This window comes from Pristiophorus japonicus, chromosome 9 (assembly GCF_044704955.1).
Source record: "Pristiophorus japonicus isolate sPriJap1 chromosome 9, sPriJap1.hap1, whole genome shotgun sequence".
Classification (NCBI taxonomy): domain Eukaryota; kingdom Metazoa; phylum Chordata; class Chondrichthyes; family Pristiophoridae; genus Pristiophorus; species Pristiophorus japonicus.
In genome coordinates, this window is record NC_091985.1 from 93,829,333 (window position 1) to 93,853,412 (window position 24,080).

The 24,080-nt window shown below is 43.7% G+C and overlaps 1 protein-coding gene across 2 annotated transcripts in view; it reads right to left on the reverse strand.

The window, feature by feature from the left end:
- The window catches only part of LOC139272648 (EGF-containing fibulin-like extracellular matrix protein 1), a 167,157-nt gene extending 155,252 nt beyond the window's left edge, over window positions 1-11,905 (reverse strand). Inside the window, exons 1-5 of one of the 2 annotated variants that reach the window (XM_070888725.1) lie at window positions 11,714-11,905; window positions 11,539-11,612; window positions 10,504-10,591; window positions 10,104-10,152; window positions 8,766-9,026 (exon numbers count right to left, since the gene is read on the reverse strand). In XM_070888725.1, coding sequence (XP_070744826.1) covers window positions 8,766-9,026; window positions 10,104-10,152; window positions 10,504-10,584 — 391 coding nt within the window. In that variant the 5' untranslated portion in view covers window positions 10,585-10,591; window positions 11,539-11,612; window positions 11,714-11,905. Of the gene's footprint in view, window positions 1-8,765; window positions 9,027-10,103; window positions 10,153-10,503; window positions 10,592-11,186; window positions 11,383-11,538; window positions 11,613-11,713 lie in introns of those variants that run through there. The other variant, XM_070888724.1, reaches the window with a different exon arrangement.
- Window positions 11,906-24,080: the final 12,175 nt, after the last annotated feature.

Genomic DNA, 24,080 nt, shown 5'->3' on the forward strand with positions numbered 1-24,080 from the left:
TTCCGGCCAGTTGAAGGAAGCGGGTCTGATGACATCATCTGATGATGCATCAACTGCCAGTTTCTTTAAAAGAACCATGTGCAAATTTATTTTAACATTTTTGCTGTCAGTATTCTACAGCATTGAGGTGCTGCAAACACTGACAATGACTGCACAAAGGTGCAGGGCTACACCCAGGCTCTCCCATGACTCCCTCCATATGCTTATGGAGGGAGTCACAGCACGCAAGACAGTTCTCTTCCCTTCCAAAGAGACCTCCCAGGACACCAATACAGCCTGTTTTCACATTACACAGAAGGACACAAGCAGTGATGTTGTCAGGAGGACCAGGCTGCAGTGGTCCAAACCATTCAATGATCTCAGTAGATCACAAAATCTTACTTCAAAGCCACTCTCAACCTCATGCTGCTGTGCCACTCATCACATTCCCATCACTCTGTCTTCCTTATCCTATTCCTGCTCATCCTTACTCACACCAACCTACCTTGCACCTTCACACATCCCTCTCTATCTACATTATCACTGTTCTCTGTCTTATGCAGCATCAGTTGATTGCAGCGAAGTTTGGTGTTATTGTTGGTGCTGCTGGTGTGCCTGATGCTGCTGATGTTGGGGCTGATCGTGGTGGGATTCTGAAACTTGCAGCATTCTGAATCTGTAGTGGAAATGCAGTTAAGAGAAGCTAGTGGCTAGGAAGATATCTGAATCATCTGGGAGCTTTGACTTGACATTTGAAACTGTCAACTCATCAGCTGAAACAATAGGAAGTCACCTCCTACCTCAGCTTCACTAACGAGGTCTAGGCACAGCGGAAAATTGCTGGGCGACCTGTTAAATTCAAAAAGCGGAGAAAAAAGCATTGTTAGGTGGCTGTAAACAAGCCACGAATAATTTCAATTGCCTCCCCCGCCGCTGTGTGTCGGGTCTGCACAGTGCTGGCAGACCCGACATTTGGTAAAGGTGCATGGCGGCGGGTTGAAAGCGGGGTTCCGACTCTAAAAAAAATACTTTCCTTTCCGACCCGCCACCGATCGCGCCCACTAACCCCCGGAAAATTCCCCCCATTGCTCCTAGAATATTTATTACCACATTAACAAAGACAATTTTATTCCACACTCTCCAACATATTCTCATCACCAGCCTTTTTTGTAGCGCATTAATTAACTGTAGTGTAAATCTCGCGAGTAGAACCCATTCTAAAAATCAAGCAGTTATAAAAACTTCGGATTAACTTCAAGACCCTTTCATTTTTGATGCCCATTTCAGTTGATCTATAAACATATATTTTTGCTTAAATGGTGCATCTTGTTTACATCGTCAAGGATAACAGCTGGATAAGCTAATCAGCCTGACAACGTGAAGGAGCTGAATTAACTTAACAAGCTGATGCTGAAGCATGCAGGTTAGTAAATGTATTTCTACTGATGAGAATTTAGCTCTCTGATAGTGTCAGTCTCAGCAACTTTCAAGGAGGTGTCCCTGATAATAGCACTAATAGTGCTATTTTAACATTGACATGATCAACAGAAGGAAATAAAAGTCTTATGTTAATCATGGTTCTTTGTAACAAAGATGTTTTTATTGTGTTACAGCCAAATCAGTCAAAGTTCAACATGTTGCCATACTATAAGTTACTAATATTAGCTTCTTGTTTTTCACCTCCCATCATATCTGGTACTGCACTTCCTGGTGGCTGAGCAACTAAGCCATACAGACCAGGAACATTCCACGTTTGATGCTGATTTCAGCTATAATGGCAATAAAAGTGACAATGATTTATTGACTCACTTTCCTTCTCCATTTCCAATTATAATGATCTTGGTTAAAAAAAACTCCCTCTGCTATGTTTTACCATTTTGACTGACATCAGAAAGGGATATATGCAGCAGGTCTGTGGGATTTCATTCACTATCGACTCCAACAGGAGCTTTGTTTCTAATGGTACCCCTCAATCACCCTCAAAATATCTGCTTCCAAACATACCCCGTAATAGTTATTCAGTTACTCTTTGGAAATTTGCACATGCTGACCCGATCCCTTTTATCCTTTTAACCACCACTATAATACCCTTACATTAGTACTTTCTAAAGTTAGTATTAACTCACAAATGATTCAATCCCTCAAATGTTCTGGCCTAATCCATTATCACCAGTCTGGTTTTGGCATGAGCATTCCATTGGGGATTTTGTTGGCTTTGTGAAGTATTTCCAGAATTCTGCTTTTGCAGCACTTTGGTGAATTGTTTGTCATTGCCTTAATGTCTTTTACTGGATCTGGAACTGGACACTTTTAAACAAATTACCATCAAATGGCTTCCCACCAAAGAATGTTGATGGTGATCCAGATTTTTTACAAATCATTCTATTTGTGCTGTGGTTGACAGCTGATCCTTTGACTCGTTTTCCCTTAACTCAAGGATTCCCCAGTGCTCAAACCTCTCTTCCACTCTTTCTTTATATAGAATCATAGAAATTACAGTTCAGAAGGCCATTTAACCCATCAGACTTATGCGAGTGCTAGTTCTTCAACTAGAACTATCAATTCTGATTCCTTTTCCCTGCTCTTCCCTTGTATTCTTCTATGTTTTTAAATGTCATCTAATTTTGTTGCAAATTCTAGTCTGCAGTAGATATCTTCTTCAGTTGTGTGACATCAGTCACTCCTGTGAGTATGTTACTTTTATGGGAGTTGACTCACACTGCCCTACATTTACTTATACAAATGGTATCCCATTGTGACCTCAATCCGATATTTGAGTCTTTTGCGTGTTTTCTCCTTGAATCTCGCTGAAGGTGAATCAAGCAAACACTTAGTGAGACGAGGTCTGATGCGAATAGATAACTTGCTTTATTTCACAGTATGGTGAACTTACAGAATAGAAGTTATGATCAAACTCAATCAGTACAACTTATTTTTGTGCAATAAGACAAAATAAAATAAGAATGCTTTCCCCCATTAGTGGGTCATCTTATTGATTTAAATAAGATGACTTTTAATTGCAGGTGAGCGGTTAAAATCGCAAAAATCAATTTACTCCCCTGCCCAACCCCCTGTTCCCGCTGAAAAGTTGCATTTTTTGCACTTTTAAATTGGAAGGTTATCCTCATTTGGTGCAACCTGCCTCACCCTGCAGATGGAACTCCAATCCTTCACCATCAAAAGTACGACTGCTGTCCCACATGTCTCCACTGTACCATTCTGAACAATGAATTAACTTTTCTGCCACCAGCACAACCTCCCCTTAAAAGGCATACTGTAGCACTTGAAGAGCATTTGCCTTGTTGAATTTTCCACTTCCCACTGAACCTGAAAACCAGACTTTTCATGTGCCAGTGACCTATTCAAATTAGGAGGAAGAATTCCAGTTGGAAAATTTAGTATGGCCTTCCCTCTTATGCTGTTGGCGCAGGCTAGTCTGTGCCATTGAATATCTCAACCCCATTTTTAACATTTGGGGGAAATTGGAACCTTCAAAAACCGACTTCATGAATTCTCCCAAAATGCATGATTATTTGTTGTGCATTGAATCCAATACCCAGTAGTAACTTAAACATCTAGGGCCGATTTTATGAATGCGCACTCACCCGTCAGGAATGCACATCAGGAAATCGCAGGCACGTTTCCCACAATTTCCCATCCAATCATTTCAACAATATTCATTATGGGTGGGCAAAGCTCTACATCTTTAGCCCAATTTTGTGAAATTGTTCCATTTTACAATTGTCAGTTCAGTGAAGAGGTGCTCTACGGTGCTTGCAGCATGCGTGTGGTCCCAGAACTGTGGAAATAAAAACCTTATTTCTGCACTTATGAATTACGAGATCTTTGGGGAGATGAGCAATTATATGGAGAATCAGTGAATGGGTTTCCTCAGCCAAAAGGGAGTTTTAAGGAGGATTGGCAGGATTTTTTTTAGTATAGAATTTGTAGTACACTACCAGATGACTGTACATAGTAATCAAAATTAGTTCTAAAACTAGTAACATTGCATGATGTTATTTTTCTTTTTATATACTTACAGAATCTATGTGCAAAGTTATGTTATATAACTTTTTTTTGAGTGTATGTACTATGCTTAACGCCTTTTTTTCCTTGATCTTCACCTTTTGCTGGGACTCTTGGTGGCCGCAAAAGGTACACTTGTGTAGTATGATGGAAAAACCCTATCTGATTGTGCCCACGATGGAAATATCTGACTCTGCTTAAGAATGTAGGAAATTTGGGGAATAGAACATAACCATATGGTCCATCCCTGGTTTGTTAGTGGAGGTGAAATTGGCCTTAGGTGCCAGTATAAAAAAGGAGCATATAGAAATCGGCAGCCCATCTTACACCTTGCTCAATTTGTTTTCTCCATTGACGTCAACTGATTTATATCTCAAACCCCTGGAAAAATTGCACCAATGATCTGAAATTTTTCTGGGGTTTCAGTGACTCTTCCACCAAAGTTATAATGAACGAATGGAAGATACGCTTTGGAATTTCATGCCTTACATCTTTAATAGCATAATATGCAGACAATATCACACTATAATATAATAAAATATTTATGCACATTACAATCCCACAGAGACCTCCTTCTTCCAATCACTGCCATTCTTAGGAATTGCTGCTGCCCACTCCTGTCAGTTCTCTGTGTGGCAAATTCCCTCTGGTTAAGTGCCAGCATCCTACCTGCCGACCTCTTAAGTCTATGCAGCACAATTGCTGTGACTTGCACTTCACCGTGAGTTTTGCTGTAGTAGCCGAGATTTCCTGATTGTATAATAGGATTTAGCAGCAGCAGCAGTCATGGTACGCCACAAACTTACGACATAGGTAGAAAGATATGGTGACTCTGAATCACTGATCTCATTCATAGGAAATAGATAATTGCTCATGACAACCTCACAACCATTACTTGTAGCTGTCAGGTGTTTCCACCATCACTGAAATTATTCACTATTTTATATTTCAGTCTGATGATAAATTATATTCATTTTAAATGGATAAAAGTACTTGATACCACAAATGGTACACAATTGCAACTCTACACAGAGAGTGGTTGGAAACTGTTAGCTTTCTGACTAAGTTATAATTATCTGAAGTCTCATTGTGTGCATTTCATTATCGAAGGCTGGAAAGGTTGGATGAGCCCATGCAACAAGTGGACAACATAGGAGAATGTTTTATTTAGTGCTTTGAGGTCAAAACCTAAACAATGTCAAAGGGCATTTTTCATGTTCAAGATTACAGGCACCTAATGTCAACTTGCATTTATTTGTTTGGTTATACCTGTAGTAATGTCTGTCTCCAGGGTACAATCGTAAGCCACCAGCTGTGCCAACCTTAATAAATGTATCATTTTTTCTAGGTCTATCTTAAAGTGCAAGTTGCCATTGAATCCCTCCAGGTGACATCATTGCAAAATTAAACCATGCCAAAATGTATGCCCCTTTAATTAGCCTTTCATTTGATCTGAGTGAAAGTAAAGGATTTAATTTACAAAGCATAGAGTTGATTAACAACTCAATGATTGGTCATTCAATGCATAATCAGAAGATCAGGATTTTGTTTCTCAAAACTGCTACTTGACTCACTAATCATCGAATCATGAAATAATATAGCACAGGAGGTCATTCAGCCCATCGTGACTCTGGTTCTTTTACCAATAATGATAAATCTGTGTCCTCTGGTTACTGACCCTTCTACCACTAGAAATCGTTTCTCTTTATTTACAGGTTCATCGAGAGAACCACTCACTCACTCATTTCTCACAAAACCTTTCATGATTTTGAATACCTCTATCAAATCTCCCCTTAACCTCCTCTGTTCAAAGGAGAACAATTCCAGTTTCACTAGTTTCTCCATGTAACTGAAGTCTTTTATCCCTGATACCATTCTAGTAAATCTCCTCTGCACCCTCTCTAAGGCCATGACATCCTTCCTAAAGTGCGGTGCCCAGAATTGAGCACGATACTCCAGCTGGGGCCTAACCAGTGTTTTATAAAGGTTTAGCATAACTTCCTTGCTTTTGTACTCTCTGCCTCTATTTATAAATCCAAGGATCCCATATGCTTTTTTAACAGCCTTCTCAACTTGTCCTGCCATCTTCAAAGATGTATGTATCTAATGGCATGGAAGGAGAAATTTCTGTAATTTTAAATAATGGTGGTAGGTGCACCAAAACACTGAGGGGCCGAAATTGCCCACCGCCCAAAATGAGGCACATCTACCATTTTCAATGTGTTCTGGCCACCCCAATGCATGGGGCAGCCAAACCATTGAAATTCAGCAGTTCGGTTTTTTTCGAGTGGGGCGGAAATAGTCTTATAATGGGGGCGGAAGTGGGGCGGGACGGAGTTGCCGTCACTAGCAGGGCAGATGTGGGGGCGGGGCAGAGTGACTGACACTGCAAGACATCAGTACCGCGCTGATGACATCATCGCGCTGGCGCGTCACCGCGCTGGCGCATCACAATGTTGCTCCTCTTCAGTTAAATGGGAGGGCCACTGCGAACTCTGCAGCCACTTTAGTGGCAAACAGTGGGCCACCAGGGAGGTTTTCGGCCGGGCCAGCAGCCTGCCACCCAAGAGGGGGTGCCAGGCTGCCCGACCGAATCCGCGGCCATAATTGTCGGCCCGACCTGGCAGTCGGCCAACAAAAAAAATAACTTGGCAGCCGCGGCAGTGCACCCCCCACTTTAAGGGTGGCTGCACTGCCAAGGCACAGACAGTGTAGCGACAGCAAAGCTGTCTAGCGGATTGCGTCAGGGGCACCGATCAGCTGTGGGGCCGCTCCCGCGGGTCAATTCTGGGAAAGGGACAATTTCCTGAGAGGAAATTTTGGGAAAGGGTCCCCACCAGTCAGTAAGGGGTCGGCGTATGCACGCCGCGGCGGGAAAGCGGGTGGAGTGATCCAGGACACCGCTTCAAAACTGAGGATGGGCAACTTTCAAAATGGCGACCCCTATGTGGAGACTCGGCGGCCATTCTGCATCGACCCGTGGCGGCCGCTTTCAGGTGGCCAGAGGCCTTATAGAAAGGAGCAATTTCGGCCCCCGGAGGTTTTAGTGCACATGATTCGTCATTACTTCAGTACAGTTTAAAAATCCATCCTCCTTTAGTTTATTTTTTTCTGTGTTTCATTTTACCATTTCTTTGTGTTTTTACACTTCTGAAGCTCACCTTTTATCTATTTTGCTTCCTAATCTTTTAGCCCCTGTTCTTTTCATGATACTCAATCCGCTAAACAGAATCAAGCGTGAGTCTGCTTAAAAGCAACTTCTCTCAAAGGTAGGTCTTCAATAAGGTCCTAATAGCCTATTTGTAAAAAATATTCCCCCTCTATTTTTCCTGATTCTCCTCAGGCCAAGGACCAACTGTAGTCAATAGAGTGTGTGACCCGCTTCCGGGCCTCCACCAATGCTGCATGCATCCAGCTCCTAGGAAATGAGTGAGTGGCTCTCTCAATGAACTTCCTCCCTTAGATGGAGGTATCTGGCTCCTGCTGAACACTTCCCACCAGTAACACACCCAAGATTGGAAATCAGCTGTATGGAGATTGTGGGCTCAAACCCATATCTCACCACTTTGCCTCAGAACCATCAATAGGCATTTCTTACAGATCTATTATGCTGCTTGTCATAGTGTTTGTTGAGAAGAACTATCTACTCTATAAAGTGTGCAATACAGGTGCAGTGCTTAAAATCCGGAACTCTTGGGACCGAGGCCGTTCTGGATTCTGGGCTTTTCCGGACTTTCGATTTGTTTTCTGACGTCACAAATCCGGAAACACCTGAGCCCATGTTCGGGAATTTCCGGATTTCAGAACGTCAGAAAGGGAGGGGGGAGATTCCCGCCAAAGAGCTGTTCGGGCTGTCCGGCCCCGCCGAAGAGGATGGTGTCGGGCGGGGCCCCGCCGAGGATGTTGTCAGGTGGGCCGGCCCCCGGCAAGGAAGATGTCGTTGGGTGGGCCCCGCCAAAGATGTTGTCGGGCAGGCCCCGCCGGGTATATTGTCGGGTGGGACCCGCCAAATATATTGTCAGGTGGGTCCCTCCGAGAGTGTTGTCGGAAGGGCCCCGCCGAGGTGTTTGGGCAGGGCCCCGCCGAGGAAGTCATCAGGCGGGCCTGCGAGGAGTCCCCGAGGTAATGCCAGCGGCGGTGGGGCGAGGTGAGGCCCGAGGTCGGGCAGCGGCAGTGCCCCAAGACCGGCAGGGTCGCCGAGTCCGGATTCCAGAACATTTTATGGATTCCGGACAACCCTGCCACCGATCGGTCCGGAGTCCGGATTCTGGAACATTCTGGATTCTGGAACTCCAGATTCCCGACGCTGCACCTATACTACAATATTGTTTGGAAAATACTGGAAACATTTAAAAGGAAATGAAAAGTGACATTGTTTGACTTCCCTACTTGAATTTTGCATCCTGCTTGATACTCACCGAGTATCAAGTGCTCTCAAATTCCTCGACTGGCAAGACAGAATATGAAGTAGCAAAATGCTTCCCAAACCGTTATAAAACAAAATGAGAGGAGGAAAAAACCCAGTAAAAATAAGTCAATCCACTGCTAGTGGAAATTTGGAATCAATGTAGTTTATATTCCAATAATGAGCACAGTATTGTTAGAACAATATTTTTTGTTTTTGTAACATATAATTGTAAAATATTTAAATACTTACACAATTCTACTGAATAGTTTTGGAAGAAAATGCAATCTACAGTATCACTTATGTTTTTCAACAAACACACAGTTGCAACCAAATTGCTAAACTACTGTCTTACCTTTACACTGGTTTTGTTCATTAATTGCATATCCATGTGCACATCGAAGCTGCTGGTAGTGAGGGAGGATTGGATGTGGTCGTCGAGTAGGAACAGGAACATGACCATGAGAAAAAGGAGTCGTGGACACATTCCCTCTTTCAACGCTATTATTCATGATAATGATGGCTGTTTTAGGCAGGCATAAGTATCCTCCGTAATGGTTTATACATTTCATTTCGCCTTTGCAAGCATCTGGGATAGTTTCACATTCATCAATATCTGAAAACCAACAAAAGATTTTTTAACCCATGTGACAGATCCTGTATTCAGACTAGTCAATAAATGGATCAGATTTTGCTGCAGTGGAGCATCCCGTGGCGTGCCCCGTTAGTTAGACTTGTTTGTGCACATTTAGGTTGAAAAACTTTTGCCCACAAAGTTGCTGGCAGTGTGAGCTAATAATGGCACAGCAACAGGATATATAGGACCTGAGTGAATAGTGTGACTGACTGTGTATCTCCTTAACTAATGATATTAAAGGATTAAGAAATAATCAGAGGAAGGACTGAGAAAGAGGGTTAATTCAATGTCAAATAAGGCACAGAAAGAGAAATAAAGGAAAAGATTGGATTAAGAGAGAGAAAAATGTGATATTTTTAAAAATCTCCTAAAACAATTCACAACCTGAAGGAATGAGACTCCACACATAATTTTGGACAAGAGAGGTTGATTGGCAGTCGTTAACAATTATCACATTTTTAAAAGGGTGCTTACGGTGTTAATCACTAGACTTAACTTTCTGTGGAAAGATTAATGAGTAAATAATGTACAAATGCACGAACTTTATGAAAGTCATGGGGAGGTTAAGCACGAGATATCATTTACGCGAAGCTAGTGGTGCAAATCGGCCAGTAAATTCACGGGGTATCTCTTCCTCGCTACAAGTTGCTGGCTAATTTGCACTTTAATAATGGTGTGTATCATTCAGACTCTGTTATTTTTGTCAGCAAAATCTGGCCCAAAGTCATTTATTTTTATATGCATTAGATTCTTTTTTATTTGCATTGCATGTATACAATGATTTGTTTCCAACAAATATGTTGAATTTGCTGCAGTTCCAATTATTGCTTTGTTCCGTGCAATCATTAAAGGTTCACAAATGCTAATTTTAAAATATAATTTAAATTTTATGTAAGTCAATGTTGAAACAATTAATTTTGATGTCACTGTAAAATGTAAAAATACAGAAGAAAAATGAATTAGGGAAAGAAAAAAGCCAAATATGCAAATGTAAATAAGTAAGAAAATGTAGAGAGAAGGAAGAAATCTACCCTATTTCCACATTTATTGTCTCACCTCTGCACTGCTGCCTTTCAAGATCCCATTGATACCCATCTGTACACTGCTGTAGGAACATAAGGACAAAGGGGGTTTCAAAGTGCAGCACTATTTTTGCATTAATAGGTAAATAACAATATTCTGCAACATAGCAGGAAAAATCAAAAAGTAAGAGAATGCCAGTGTCTAATCCAACAATGTTTTCAGTGAGAAGCAACTGTTAGATGTAAAAAAGTGTATCTTTCTTCAATTATAAATTAAATAAATATACCATTGCAGATGAACATACTAGAACAATAATATTTAGGATTGATCACATCACACATTTATGTTTTGTCATTGAAAAACTGTTGTCAATTCAATTGTAATAAAATCTTATGTGGGCTATCAGTTTGCTCAGTTCTTGGAGACATCTTACCGTATATGTGATGGTTTCATCGGCTTCCTGTGAGGTTATGCTACGCAAAATAAATGCGACCAGCAGACACCATTGCAACATCTTGTATCTGAATAATATTAACAGACAACCTTTATAGCCTTTAACAAAAACAAGCTCTACAGCATCTTTCAATTAATTTATATTTATTATTCAAGAAATACATGGTGAACATAAAGGGTTGTTTTCACTGGTTTGTTGGAATGAGTTCAAGTTTAATCTAACAATATTTTTACAAGTCTTGACAAGCAGCAGAGCATTGTGAAGAGAAAAAAGAATTTATGGTTTATAGCTCCTTCTACACATGTTTTCAAATGAAGTATATTTATTCGTTTATATTGTATTAAGTATTTTCAGGAACTTAATGTATGTAATGACTTGAAGGTGGTTTCAAAATAAAAATCCCCTCCATTTCAAAACATCTCATTTCCACATATCTTTGTTATCTTATTCACTTATATACGTTTTAAAACCTGCACACATAAAAAGCCATTACAATAGTTCAAAATACATCACATCAACAGGTTACCAGAGAGTCTAAAATGAAAATAAACAAGCATAAAGCTAGAAAGCAGTTATACATGAGATACAGAATTGTCACCCAGAATTTAAGTTTTATTTATCTTTTTATTTATATGAGCGGCATATACATATATTGACGTTACCTTTAAAGAACAGCAGGTCTTCACAACTTTTAAAAATTCTCCTGGTCGACTTTTGGCTGTTTTTTTTAAATCACTTGCTAGAAGAGCAGTGTTGAGTGTGTGAGTTGCAGTGGTTTGTGAGGAGGTTCTTGTGCGGCAGTGGTGTTGCTCCCTCTGCAGGTTCACAGGCTAACCACAACCCCCAAATTAATAACAGAAGAGCGAATAACAAACCCTTCAGGAACAGTTAAACGGGAGTGTCACTACAACTGAAGCTCGGTCAGGTGGTACAATACAGCGCAGGAAGGCGGGACTATCAGTCAGTGCTCAGTCACACCACAGCCAAATAGGTTTGCAGCTAACAGTTACTTACCAACGATTTGCTTCGGAATGGAGCAACTGACTGCGATAAATGCTTCTCCAAATATCAACGAACGATTTCGTCATCTGTAGTTGGTACAAAATATAAACAACAAAAAGCGAATACCAGCGTGTGTGGCATTTTCTAATATTTTGATTCAAGCTAGTATACAGAAAAATAAACTTACAAGGCAATTGACATAAACTACACAAGTGTGGTTCTTAGAATTAGGCGAGCCAGAATTAAACAGCAATAATGCGACAATGTATGTGAGTGGGCAAGTTTTCAGAAGGTTGTTAGAGGGCTCAGTCGGTGTTAGCAGCTCTGAAACGGCCTCTGTTTGCTCTACTTGCTCCTCGATTCTGAGAGCCAAAAACAGCCGCCAACACCAGCACCGCGTGTGGGTGATTTACTACGGGAACCTTTGGCTGACGTGTCCGAGGGGGTCATCCAAGCAATGAATAATAAAAAAAACCACAAATAAACAGGCGCTGAGCTCACAATCTTTGTCAGGCCACCTGCAGCTTGAAGACTTTCTGACAAGCGGCGCGGGTTCCTGGCTCAGGGACCTGGTTTGCAATGATGAACCTGCATTTTTTTTAAAGCGGAGGGAAATAAGGATATTGAGACGGGAGGAGTGCCGTTACAGGTGATCTATGATGTCTCACTTATTTCCCACTATATACCTCATGATTACTTAGTGAAACTGTATGTGTGTCTCTTTCTGTGTATCCCGTACTTCATCCATTTCAGTGGACTTGCAATCTCTGACTGTGTCGCTGTTTTTACTGCACAAGACTCACTATTTGCAATGGTTTGACCTCAACGAGTGCATTTAACAGATGGTGTTGGCGTTGGAGTGAAAACACGTAAATAGAAGAAACTAATCTTAGACATCATCAAAATATGAAAATGTTTAGTAAAATGGATCAAGTCAGACAGCTAGGCGCGGGAAAAGGATAGAGGTGTTAAAAATTGATAAGTGAACATATTACAGAGATAAAGAAAATATATTAGAGAGGATGCATGTTGGATAAGAATGACATATAGAAAGAACACCACCGAGTAATGCCAAGTCTAAAAACTCTCAGCGGGTTCCCCAGTGCTGTATTTAACATGCAGCAACAATTACCCAGTGTATGTTCTTTACAGAACGTACGTTGGTTCTGTGAGAATTTCAAACAAGCACACAGACTCCCATCTAGCGGCCACCATGAGACAAATGACTTCACTTTCACATTGCAATACCACATACATTATGATGTTAAAATAGTTTGGTGATATTACCAGTGGTACATCAGTTATGTACACTTCATCTGAGTGTCAGAAACATATTGAATGAAAAAGTCATCATCATAGGCGGCCCCTCGAGCGAGGATGACTTGCTTCCACGAGAGTTCACAGATGTTTCAACGAAGGACCCAATGTTCCAGTCCTGAACTCCAGTTGAGGGGGTGGAAGATGCCTGTGCGTGAATTTTTTTAACGTGTGGGGACCGTTGCACACCAGCCACCACATGGCTTGACAGAGCTAGGCCTTTATCCAGTGGCAAGGATTAACCAGGACGACTGGAGACCTACTCTGCTGCACGACCTAGTGCGCACACATATCGCAGTGTGGGCTGGTCCGTGCTGCCTCTGGGCCCTTGGCTCTTCTGGGCCCCATACCCTCAGTCGCTGTACCTCGGCCACAATGTTCCAGGGCCCGGCGCTCCAGCTCTATTTATAGCCCCGACCTGCGGTGGTGTTCTCTCACAGGTTGGGGCAGGCCACGAAAAATGAAGAAGTACAGCAGTAATGGAAACACTTGTGCATGCAAAGAAAACAAGTTGCACAAATAGAAACCAATAGGAGACAAGAAAAATCTCAGTGATAAAAAATGTAAAATTTGTAGTTTAAAACAATAATATTGAATAAGCCAAGTAGATAAGCGCATATCTGAACAAAGTAAGTGGAAGGTAAATAAACATTCTTCGAATTGGATGAATTGACTGATTAAAAGGGGAATAAAAAGAGAAATACAAAACAAAATATACAAATGCTACAGAGAAAAAGGGAGGGGACTGTGTAGGCCCAGTGGATCTTGTTGTGTGTCTGTAAAGCATGCACTCCCATATTCCGCCACCAGGTAGCGCATCCCCTGAAGTCCCAAGGGATCCCAGCATCCCTTGGGAGCACTGTATATAAGCCGGCCCCTGATGCCTGTTCCAGACTCTGGAGTGTCTTAATAAAGACTGAGGTCACTGTTACTTTAACCTCCCTGTGTGCAGTCTCATCTGTGTTAGGAACACAATAACTGGCGACGATTATACGAATCCAACGCAAAGATGCAGAAAACTGTGGGCATTCTCGGAGGGTGAGGACTGGGAAGCCTATGTCGAATGGCTAAACCAGTACTTTGTAGCCAACGAGCTGGACGGAGAAGGATGCGCTGCAAAAAGGAGAGCGGTCCTCCTCACGGTCTGTGGGGCTACAGCCTCATGAAAAATCTTCTGGCTCCGGTGAAACCCACATATAAGTTTATGAGGAGCTGTGTACACTGGTTCAGGAGCATCTTAACCCGAGGGAGAGTGTGCTGATGGCGAGGTATTGGTTCTACATGTGCCAGCGATCTGTAGGTCAGGAAGTGGCGAGCTACGTCGCTGAGCTAAGGCAACTTGCAGGACAATGCGAGTTTGATGGCTACCTGGAGCAGATGCTCAGAAACTTTTTTGTACTGGGCATTGGCCACAAGACCATCCTATGAAAACTTTTGAGTGTAGAGACACCGACCCTCAGTAAGGCCATTGCGATAGCACAGGTGTTTATGTCCACCAGTGATAACACCAAACAAATCTCTCAGCAGACAAGTGCTAGCAATGTTCATAAAATAACTGGAACTGTATTTGCGAGCAGAAATGTACAGGGCAGAAATCACGAGTCTGCAACTGCCAGCAGGCCCCAGGTGACCTAGATGACTCCGCAACAAAGGATGAATGCAAGGCAATTCACACCTTGTTGGCGTTGTGGAGGCTTCCATTCAGCCTATTCATGCCGCTTCAAAGGGTATGTTTGCAAGAGCTGTGGAACAATTGGGCACCTCCAATGAACTTGCAGATGAGCTGCAAGCTCTGCAAAACCTGCTAACCACCATGTGGCAGGGGAAGATCAGTCCATGGTGGATCAAAGCAATTTCGAGCCTCAGAGAGAGGAGGCAGATGCTGAAGTACACGGGTGCACACATTTTCGATGAAAAATTGAATGGCTTACCAGTAGACATGGAACTGGACACTGGCGCTAGCCAATCCATCACGAGTTAAAAGATGTTTGAGAGACTGTGTTGCAACAAGGCACTCAGACCAGCCCTGAGCCCCATCCACACGAAACTGAGAATGTACACCAAAGAGCTCATCACTGTCCTGGGCAACGCCATGGTCAAGGTCACCTACGAGGGCACGGTACACGAACTGCCACTCTGGATTGTCCTGGGCGATGACCCCACACTGCTTGGAAGGAGCTGGCTGGGCAAAATCTGCTGGAACTGGGATGACATCTGAGCACTATCACATGTCGATGAGGCCTCATGTACCCAGGTTCTTAACAAATTTCCTTCCCTTTTTGAGCCAGGCAATGGAAACTTTTCTGGGGCGAAGGTGCGGATCCACTTGGTCTCAGAGGCACGACCCATTCACCACAAGGCGCAAGCGGTACCTCACATGATGAAGGAGAGAGTGGAAATCGAGCTGGACAGGCTGCAACGCGAGGGCATCATGTCTCCAGTCGAATTCAGTGAGTGGGCCATCCCGATTGTTCCAGTACTCAAAAGTGATGACACGGTCAGGATTTGCGGCGATTATAAAGTAACTATTAATCGTTTCTCGCTACAGGACCAATACCCGCTACCTAAAGCAGACGACCTATTTGCGACGCTGGCAGGATGCAAGACGTTCACCAAGCTCGACCTGACTTCGGCCTACATGGTGCAGGAGCTGGAGGAGTCTTCAAAGGGCCTCATCTGCATTAACATTCACAAGGGACTGTTCATCTACAACAGATGCCCGTTTGGAATTCGGTCAGCTGCAGCGATCTTCCAGAGAAACATGGAGAGCCTACTCAAGTCGGTACCACGCACGGTGGTTTTTCGGGACGACATATTGGTCACAAGTCGGGACACCGTCGAGCACCTACAAAACCTGGAGGAGGTCCTCCAGTGACTGGATCACGTAGGGCTGCGGCTGAAGAGGTCGAAATGCGTCTTCATGGCAACAGAAATGGAGCTTTTGGGGAGAAAGATCGCGGCGGACGGCATTCGGCCCACAGACGCCAAGGCAGAGGCTATCAGGAACGCGCCTGGGCCACAGAATGTCACGGAGCTGTGGTCGTTCCTGGGACTCCTCAACTATTTTGGTAACTTCCTACCGGGGTTAAGCACTCTCTTAGAGCCCCTACATGTGTTATTGCATAAAGGTGAGAACTGGGTATGGGGAAAGCCAGAAACATTTTATGCTCCAACAAGCTGCTTGTATTGTATAATCCGTGCAAAAGACTTGTATTAACATGTGATGCGTCGTCGTATGGAGTCGGGTGTGTATAACAAGCAGCTAATGTTGCAGGGAAGCTGCAACCTGTTGCCTATGCCTTCAGGAGCTCGTCTAAGTCCGAGAGTGCCTACAGCATGATTGAGAAAGAGGCATTAGCGTGTGTGTTCGGGGTAAAGAAAATGCATCAGTATCTGTTTGGCCTCAAATTTGAGCTGGAAACCGATCACAAGCCCCTCATATCCCTGTTTGCTAAAAACAATGGGATAAATACGAATGCCTCAGCCCGTATACAAAGGTGGGCACTCGCGCTATCAGCGTATAACTATACCATCCGCCACAGGCCAGGCACCGAGAACTGTGTGGATGCTCTCAGTTGGCTACCATTGCCCACCAAAGGGGTGGAAATGGTGCAGCCTGCAAACTTGTTGATGGTGGCGCAGCCCGCAGACTTGTTGATGGTCATGGAAGCGTTTGGAAATGATAAATCACCTGTCATGGCCCGCTAGATTAGGACTTGGACCAGCCAAGATCCTCTGCTGTCCCTAGTAAAAAACTGTGTACTGCATGGGAGCTGGGCCAGCATCCCTGTTGAAATGCAAGAGCTAATCAAGCCGTTCCAGCAGCAAAAGGACGAGCTGTCCATTCAGGCGGACTGCCTGTTGTGGGGTAACCGCGTAGTGCTACCCAAAAAGGGCAGGGAGCTTTTCATCTCGGATCTCCACAGCACACACCCGGGTATAGTAATGATGAAAGCGATAGCCAGATCCCACGTGTGGTGGCCCGGTATCGACTCTGATTTAGAGTCCTGTGTACGGCAATGTAGCGTATGTGCTCAGTTGAGCAACGCGCCCAGAGAGGCACCACTAAGTTTGTGGTCCTGGCCCTCCAGACCATGGTCGAGGATCTATGTCGACTATGCGGGCCTGTTTCTCGGTAAAATGTTCCTGGTGGTGGTGGATGCTTTTTCAAAATGGATTGAATGTGAAATAATATCAGAAGCACTGCCGCCGCCACCATTGAAAGCCTGAGGGCCATGTTTGCCACCCACGGCCTGCCTGACATACTGGTCAGTGACAACGGGCCATGTTTCACCAGTGCCGAATTTAAAGAATTCATGACCCGCAATGGGATCAAACATGTCACTTCGGCCTCCAATGGGCAGGCAGAGCGGGCAGTAAAAACCATCAAACAGAGCCTTAAACGAGTCACAGAAGGCTCACTCCAACCCGCCTGCCCCGAGTACTGCTCAGCTACCGCACAAGACCTCATTCGCTCACAGGGGTGCCACTGGCTGAGCCACTCATGAAAAGGACACTTAAAATCAGACTCTCGCTGGTCCGCCCCAACCTGCACGATCAGGTAGAGAGCAGGCGGCAGCAACAAAATGTAAACGATGGTCGCGCCACTGTGTCACGGGAAATAGATCTGAATGACCCTGTGTACGTGCTAAACTATGGACATGGTCCCAAGGGATCGCGGGCACGGTGATAGCTGAAGAAGGGAGTAGGGTGCTTGTAGTCAAACTAGACAATGGACAAATTTGCAGAAAGCACCTGGAACAAACGAGGCTGCAGTTCACAGACTGCCCTGAACATCCCACAGTAGACACCACCTTTTTCGAGCCCACAACATACACCCAAAGGATCAATGACACCACCCCAGACCAGGAAATCGAACCCATCACGCCAAACAGCCCAGCAAGGGCCAGGCTCACCCAGCAGCCCTGCAGGGCCAACAACACGCCAGCCCAGCGAGGGCACAGCCAACACACCAAAACAGACATTTGTACCGAGGCGGTCCACCAGGGAAAGAAAGGCTCCTGACCGCTTCACCTTGTAAATAGTTTTCACTTTGACTTTGGCAGGGGGCAGGGGGAGTGATGTGTAAAGCATGCACTCCCATATTACGCCACCAAGGAGCGCATCCCCTGAAGTCCCAAGGCATCCCAGCATCCCTTGGGAGCACTGTATATAAGCCGGCCCCAAGGCCTGTTCCAGACTCTGGAGTGTCTTAATAAAGACTGAGATCACTGTTACTTTAACCTCCCTGTGTGCAGTCTCATCTGTGTTAGGAACACAATAGATCTCATGCCAATTGAGAGTAGGAATGAGTTCTGTTGTGAGCATTTTAACGGCCCAAAGATGTTACGGCCTAAAGTGATCTGAATGCTGCCCAAATATTCCCTGTGGGGAATGACATTTGTCCTGATAACATTGTATTATATATCCCTGGCCCCAAATCACAGGGAGATGGTGACTTACATACTTGTGGCAGCCACCCTGTGCCTGTAGAGGCACAACAATCGGAGCAACACTTTGCCACTGTTGTAATGTAGGGATTATGTACTCTTGGGCAGATGGTATATGTTATTCTGAAGAAGGGGAAAACACAGTGGATGCTAGCTATCCTCGTGGTACAATTAGAATGCATGTTTGGCTTTGCTTGACAGAGTACAAAAAAAGTTGATGAATGTACAGTTTTGTGCAGATATCAGGTTCAACCAGCAGCACATGGGCAAATATTATTTGCTTTGGGGTTCCTCCACTGGTTGCAGCTCAGTTCTGCATCCAATTTGGCTGAAGTATTACATCCTCAAATAACATCAGTACAGCCCGATGTGATACACTCAGAGCTCGCAGTGAACAGCTGAACACACATTAGTGATCCCCCACTATGAAGATGTGCATCAAGGGCATCAATTTACAATTCATCTGTTCCTGTAAAGCTATGACAGTGTGGAATTCCCTTTCTCAATCTTATTGTGGATCCTGTATCTGACAGTTCTTTTCAGTTTTAAGAGACAAATAGGTATTTGTTGAATAATTAATTACAATGAATTCCGAAGTTCACACAATTAACTTACTCTTAACACCATGCTTCTCCTGGGTACCTAAACTTGCACTTTTATCACCTATTCCACTGCTCCAGCTAAGTGTGGTTATATCCTTTCACATGAATAGTAGATGCATCAGAAAATAGTTATGTATATATTAACAAGTCTATTCCAAAATGCTAGAAAAAACTCCACATACCACGTCAAAAATCAACATTTTCTGGGAGTAGGGGAAGTCTGCACTCTGGATCCCCAAGGAAAAAAATCACCACATGATGCACAGAATCCCCACCTCTTACATTGTCACTACACCATTGAGATTAAAGGGAACCTCATTAAAATACCCAAGCTATATTACTTTAAAGAATGCCAAGAAAGTAGGACAACAGGACACCAGTAACAGTCAGTGAAAAGTATTTTAAAACAAATACCAAGGGAAATGTTCTTCAGAGAGTGAAAATGTTTGTAAGGAAAATACTGAAAAAATAGAGGCAAAAACATTGGACTTATTCAAACAACAAGTAGATGCCCTGACGAGGGAGCCAATGTGCGACATGGATGAACTTTGATAGACAAAATTGGTTTTTATTATTCTTCAGTTTTCTTAATTTTTTGTGTGGATATCACAAAAAATAAGAACAGGAATTAATATAAAATATGTTAACATCTGCCTAATGTTGGCAGTGGCAGGAATTTGATGCAAGTACCATCGCCTATAGGAAGATTTCCTTTCAGGTTATTCAGAATACAGTTGATGTCGAGATGGGAGAGTACTCGAGGGATGAGCTTTACTGGGTTGAATAACTTTTCTTGTCTCTGACTTAACTTACTTATTTTTAGATTTTCTGTTTTATTCTATAGTTCGCTATGTGCTTTGCCCGATATAGAAATGTAAGAAAAACAATACAGGCCAAGTTTGATCTTGGGCTTTCTGGTGATACATTTTGCATGAAGCAAGATTTTCAAGTAGACCCAGTGTTCTCATTTTGCTGCAAATGAAGTGCAACAACTGGCAAAGCATTTTGTACTGACAAAGCTTGATGGCTGAGAGTAGACAAAGCTGGAATCACTACAAAAAATAGAAAGGCTGGTGATCAAAGCATTTGGTAAAGTTGCCAATATCAATGCCTAGATGACCAAAGTGGTAACCCTTTTGGCATAAACCACTGAGTTCTCAATGAGTAAGCTAAAATAAAGATTCCATTGTGGTAGAGGCATAGCATGTATGACAATGGAATCTTTCTCTCATTTTAACAGTTTTTGCTTAGATAGGGACCTAAATGTTGTAACTCTTGCAATTCCATCATATTCTTTGATCTTTTTCATAGACTTTCACAGGAGGCTCAGGTGAGTGTTTCTTATGATTTTTTAAAGGCTCTTTATGGGCATGCCTCCTGGCCTCTCTGTCCTGGGCTTCTCCTGATTGCAAAAGTTACCGATCCCCCGCTTCTTTACTTACCTTCCATGGATCTCTGGTGGTGGCCTTACTCTCTGCGTATTCCCACCCACCGCCGGTGTGTGACCTCCCAACAGTTGTAGTGCTGAAATGTCTCCACTAGAGAGAGAGGGAAATTGCATTGGGACAAATTTTCAGAGGTATTTTTCTATTATAAATATGGACAGCATTATATCTCTCCTGTGCAGGATTTTTAGACATGTGGAAAGGTGCCTGAGCCATGGGAGGAGAGTATTATCCTTGTTGTACAGGAACCAACCAGACACTTTGGGATGAAGAGCTGCAGCCCAGATGGCAACATAGTATTGTCCCTTGTACTCTGGAGAAGCCTGCAGCATTCTAAACATTTAAGGCCCTTTCATGTTTTTGTTGTGGGGACATGCCGAAGCTGTTAAAAATAAATCAGTCACTGTTGTATGCAGCAATGGACAGCATATTGACTTACATTCTCTGTATCACTCTGAAAAGAACCTGCATCACAAACATTAATTGCAGTTGTTACCGTTACAAGGACAGTTTAAGTGCTGTCTTAGTTGCGGTGATGGGTTGCAGGTTAGTCTGTAACAAAGAAAGAATCTGCATTTATATAGTGCCTTTCACATCATTAGAATGTCCAAAGTCATTTACAGCCAATGTAAGTGGTTTTGCCTCTGGTGGTTTTGAATCACCCCTCTTACAATATAGACACCGGAATTATAGTCGTGAACACTAATATACCGTAATAGAATGACCTTTTTGGTCTCCACCGTCACAATGCTTTTATTCAAGTTAAAACACACCCTGGTAGTGTAATACAAAGAAACACAGTACAACGCACAATCTGGCTTGTCTAAACAGGCCCCTAACGCGAAGTACCCACGTCTAAACCACCCTTGCTCAGATTCAAAATTGCACCACTGAAATCTGTCCAACAGAATGTGCATACACTTATGAATCTTGCAAAAATCTCCCCACTAAAACCCCTAAGGCTTGGTTGAGACACAAAACACCCTTTTACACTATGCGGTGGTCTTAAAGATGTGTGGGCTGTGATAAATGCTCACCAATTACCTCTCTGGCTTTCTCGCTGCTTCTCCTGATGAGGCATATCTTCTGGGTCTTCAAGTCCAGTTTCAAGGTCAGCTTCCCAGTCGAAGTAGCAAGGCTCTCTGGTGTTTCTTCTCTCCGTCCCAGACGGAGTGCTCAGTCCTTGTGCATTGTAAGCAGGCATAGAAGAGGGGAGAGAGAGTGAGATGGCAGCCAAAACTGCCTCTCTTATACTTGTAGAAATGCGTCTTCTCTCTGAGGCTGTGCAACTCAAAAGCAAAATCAAGTCTCTGGCTTGTACCTTGATGTATGGCTCCGACGAGTCTGTGGTCAAATAGCTTTCCTTTCTCTTTCGATGGCCTGAAACCCTGGCCACTTTAGTTTATGTCTCACTGATGGGTTCTCATTCCATAACAAAAGGTACCCATCAACCATGATGTTCCTGCTTTCAGCCATTCTCATTCCCGCCCAGCTGATGTGTATTCAAGTTAAACATGTTTGGACCTGCCCCAGGTCAGTGCTGTCTGCTCTCTGCAGTAACAGAAAATGTGTCCAGGAAATGTCAAAAAGTTTAAGTTTTTGCTGTCGATGTTTTCGCTGAATCTTACACCAATCAGTTACTTTCGTAATGCAGTACTGTTACTGATATGTCTTTACTATACAGTATAAATGCACACGAGGCCCATACTTGAGAGATGTCACTCTGTGACCAGTTACCTTTATTACCAAGACCTCAAGTGATGAAGGTGGGTGGAGCTTCCCCTTTTATACCTGAAAGTCCAGGTTAGGAGTGTCTCCCCCAAGTTCACCCCCTTGTGGTCAATGTTCTCAAGGTGTACAACTTAGGTCAGCTTATACATGGGTTACAATGATAGTTGAATACATGACATCACCTCCTCCCCAAAGTCTTATTGGGATCACAGGTTAAGTCTCTCTGGTGGTTTATGCTCCCTTGTAGAGCACCTGAGTTGGGGCTCCGGTTGTTGGGTGCTGGCCTGAGTGCCTGCTGTTTGCGATGCCTCAGGCCTGTCCGGACTGCCCACAGTGACTGGGCTCTCCTCCACTTGGTTCCGGTGTTTGGTCACCTGTGGTGGAGTGAACTCTACCTTGTGTTCTTCCTCTGCTTTTTCTATGGGGTTGCTGAACCTCCTTTTAATTTGATCCATGTGTTTGCGGCAGATTTGTCCATTGGTAAGTTTAACTACCAAAACCCTATTCCCCTCTTTGGCAATCATAGTGCCTGCAAACCATTTGGTCCCTGCAGCGTAATTAAGGACAAAAGCAGGGTCATTGACATCAATACATCGCGTCCTCGCATTCCTGTCATGGTAGTCACGTTGTGACTGATGCCTGTTCTCAACAATTTCTTTCATAGTGGGGTGTATAAGGGATAACCTGGTTTTGAGCATCCTTTTCATTAGCAGCTCTGCGGGTGGAACCCCTGTGAGCGAGTGTGGTCGGGATCTATTGGCAAACAGGAGACGTGATAAGTGGCTTTGAAGGGAACCCCCTTGGATTCTGAGCATCCCCTGTTTGATTATCTGCACTGCCCATTCCACCTGGCCATTTGAGGCTGGCTTGAACGGTACCGTTCTGACATGGTTGATTCCATTGCCTGCCATGAAGTCATGGAATTCAGTGCTTGTGAAGCACGGTCCATTGTCGTTGACCAAGACATCCGGTAGACCATGGGCGGCAAACATTGCCCGTAGACTTTCTACCGTAGCAGAGTATGTGCTTGAATTTAAAATGGGACACGCAATCCATTTGGAGTAAGCATCTACTACAACCAAAAACATTTTTCCCATGAAAGGACGTGCGTAGTCCACATGGATGCATGACCATGGCTTGGCGGGCCAGGACCAGGGGCTAACGGGGGCTTCCCTGGGTGCGTTGCCCAGCTGAGCACACGTGTTACATAAGAACATAAGAACATAAGAATTAGGAACAGGAGTAGGCCATCTAGCCCCTCGAGCCTGCTCCGCCATTCAAAAAGATCATGGCTGATCTGGCCGTGGACTCAGCTCCACTTACCCACCCACTCCCCATAACCCTTAATTCCCTTATTGGTTAAAAATCTATCTATCTCTGATTTGAATATATTCAATGAGCTAGCCTCAACTGCTTCCTTGGGCAGAGAATTCCACAGATTCACAATCCTCTGGGAGAAGAAATTCCTTCTCAACTCGGTTTTAAATTGGCTCCCCGTATTTTGAGGCTGTGCCCCCTAGTTCTAGTCTCCCCGACCAGTGGAAACAACCTCTCTGCCTCTATCTTGTCTATCCCTTTCATGATTTTAAATGTTTCTATAAGATCACCCCTCATCCTTCTGAACTCCAACGAGTAAAGACCCAGTCTACTCAATCTATCATCATAAGGTAACCCCTTCATCTCCGGAATCAGCCTAGTGAATCGTCTCTGTACCCCCTCCTAGGCTAATATATCCTTCCTTAAGTAAGGTGACCAAAACTGCACGCAGTACTCCAGGTGCGGCCTCACCAATACCATGTACAGTTGCAGCAGGACCTCCCTGCTTTTGTACTCCATCCCTCTCGCAATGAAGGCCAACATTCCATTTGCCTTCCTGATGACCTGCTGCACCTGCAAAGTAACTTTTTGGAATTCATGCACAAGGACTCCCAGGTCCCTCTGCACTGCAGCATGTTGTAATTTCTCCCCATTCAAATAATATTCCCTTTTACTGTTTTTTTTTTCCAAGG